Source organism: Stomoxys calcitrans, chromosome 1 (assembly GCF_963082655.1).
Source record: "Stomoxys calcitrans chromosome 1, idStoCalc2.1, whole genome shotgun sequence".
In the NCBI taxonomy this organism is placed as follows: Eukaryota; Metazoa; Arthropoda; class Insecta; order Diptera; family Muscidae; genus Stomoxys; species Stomoxys calcitrans.
The window spans coordinates 254,561,238-254,564,037 of record NC_081552.1 but is presented as its reverse complement, the minus strand read 5'-3'; the positions used below and the strand labels follow the sequence as shown (position 1 = coordinate 254,564,037).

General features: G+C 34.5%; 1 protein-coding gene across 1 annotated transcript; it reads left to right on the top strand.

The window, feature by feature from the left end:
• Positions 1-774: 774 nt before the first annotated feature.
• Positions 775-1,164, top strand: LOC106093937 (endocuticle structural glycoprotein SgAbd-5). Its single transcript, XM_013261101.2, has 2 exons — positions 775-918; positions 979-1,164. Exons 1-2 carry the CDS (start codon positions 788-790, stop codon positions 1,157-1,159), a joined length of 312 nt encoding a protein of 103 aa, XP_013116555.2. The 5' UTR covers positions 775-787; the 3' UTR covers positions 1,160-1,164.
• Positions 1,165-2,800: the final 1,636 nt, after the last annotated feature.

Genomic DNA, 2,800 nt, shown 5'->3' with positions numbered 1-2,800 from the left:
ATGTTTAAAAAAATTGCGAATACCAGGACCGATAATGAAAACCTATTGTAAAGAAGTTTGTACCTACTGAGAACCCAGATTTCAAAATCTCGTCAAAACAGTTGAAAAAGTTAGTCAAACCTTCTACAAAGGACAAGATCTGTCTCATGAACTCAAACTGTAAGTTTCTTTAAAATTTCCACAAAATTTTTTTGATTTATTAAGTTTTCCTATTTAAAATTCTATTCCCAGCCAAAGGCCACTTCGTGATGTAGGGTGCCATTTGAAATATATGGCTTTATTTAATTTAGTCATATTCTAATTAATATTATTATCAAATTGTGATGACATTACAAAAATAGCTCTTGGTTTAACGACACCAAAAGTCGAAATGTTGAATGACCAGCTGGAGTCATTGTACGTCCATGATGGTAGGTTGGCTGGTCCGTAAGTGCGACAATGATGAGTGCGTGAGTGTATTATCCATTGAATACGCAGGGTTGGTGAGTAGGTAATAACAATTGTTTTGATGACTTCAGATGATATTACTCTTGAGATTTTGATTGTCTTCTTTTTATTATTATTTTAATAAAAAAAAATATTTAGGCAAATATTCCATTGACAAGAGGACATTTTTAATATTTATAGGCAAATACCAGAAAAAAATCAAAATTTTATTATATTCAGAGTTGGTATAAAACTGAGATGCTGGCCTGTAGTCCATATCAGTCGAGTGTAAGGAGCTTGTAACAGCAACAATCAACAAATCCAATTCAATCCTTGTAAACCAAATCAAAGAATTTTCAATATGAAATACTTTATTGCTTTTGTACTCTGTGTGGTATCGGTGGTCTTTTGTGCTCCTCAGAGCGATGAACGTCAAGCGGAGATATTACGTTTGGAGGCCGATAACAATGGTGTGGATAAATACAATTTTGCGTAAGTCTTGTGCATTTTCAAGTTGAATGGGTGATTGCTTCAATCTTCGATCTTTTTTAGTTATGATACCAGCAATGGCATCTCCCGCCAAGAAACCGGTGAGTTGAAAACCACCGATGAAGGATCTGCCATAGTTGTACGTGGTTCAAGCTCCTGGACTGCTCCTGATGGTAAAAAATACGAAATATCCTTTTATGCTGATGAATTTGGATATCATCCATCCTTCAAACAACTTGCTTAGATGTGAAATGGAAAATAGTATTATCTGAATTTAAGTTTGTAGTTAAATGTTGCAAGTGAAAAAGTTTAGAATAAGTTTGGTAATAAATTGAATTAAAGCATACAACAATGTTTGTTCATCAAAGGAAGAAAGAAGCGAAATAGATGCATATACATGTGACTGCAAAGACAGATGCCAGTACTTCCACACAAATGTAAACACCATTTCAAAATAACATTGTGTGTCATTGGCACGATGTCATGCACCTGCCATTGATCGATATACGCCTGCTGAAGGGCCTGCAAAATATGTCCTTTTACGAGTCCTACAAATACAGTGTTTTGGACTGGCCTGCAACAGCACCAATTAAATAAGGCCTGCTCTTAAAGCTGTTTTTGCAGCGAAAAATGGGATATGTTGTATGACCTAAAAAAGCAAAAAAATAGAAAGAACCATTTTTTTATTTTTGGGCGATAGTATTTGAGACATTTGCCCCTTTTTCATTCATACGTTTAGGTACTAAAAAGAACCAAAAAGGACGAAATTGTGTGTTTTTACCCAGCACGAACGCATAGGCCTAGAATTATGATTTTGGGCTCAAATTAAAGAGCGTCACGAAAAAAAAAGATTTGGTGGCAAAAATTTTTCAAATTGGTACCGAAGGTGGGAGAAATAGTACATTTAGTGCCCCAATTTGTAAATTGATCTAGAGCTTTGAATTTTGGAACTTAGGTACACCAAAGCAAACTCAATTGGACGTCTAGAAGAGTTTTTGAAAATTTGTACATTTAGGTACTAAAAAAAGTCCCAAAAATTTACGAAATGGGTGGGCTTTGTACAGGAAAATTAGAGAAATAGTACTGCCTACTTGTGTCTACATGCCAATTTTCAGTCCTCTTACTCAATCTGTAAAGATTGAGTAAGAGTTTTTGAAAATTTGTACATTTAGGTACATTTAGGCTGAAATTTTGTTTGCCTAAAAAGAGATACCGCACATAGAACTCGACAAATGCGATCCATGGTGGAGGGTATATAAGATTCGGCCCGGCCGAACTTAGCACACTCTTACTTGTTTTTCTTCCTACCATCCACGATCTTTCTTGGAAAATGCGTACATCACATTGAGTGTTTGATATGTTTCTGCGACATGGGAATGGTTTGCATGGTTTTCAGCTGTTACCAGTGTGTGCATGTTGTTGACGCCTTCTTGTCGGCGGCACGTGCACATGATGCTTAACTGCACAGCCCAGGTAAATAGAGGAAAATGTATAAAACGCATTTTCTTTTTTTAATAAGTATTTGTGTCAGTAATAAACTTTTCAAGGTTTCAAAGAGTATTTTCTTTAGGGTTTCTAAAATGGATCGATTTATCTTATACAAATCAAACGTTCTTGAATTATGATATCCTAAGGTTCTAATCATGTGATTATTGTATGACTGACAACAATGTGTTTAAAAACACCTTTATAAGTGCATTAATTGTAATTATAAAAACCTTATTTCATCACATTTTTCTCAAATGAACACGGTTTGGCCCATAAATGGACATTTTGTCATTGCAAAAAAAATTATTTCATTTTCATCTTTAAAGAAAATTTCGCTTAAAAAAATTCCGCTGAAATTTTTCTTTGGAAATTTAAGTCAAATTTCGATTTTTAATGG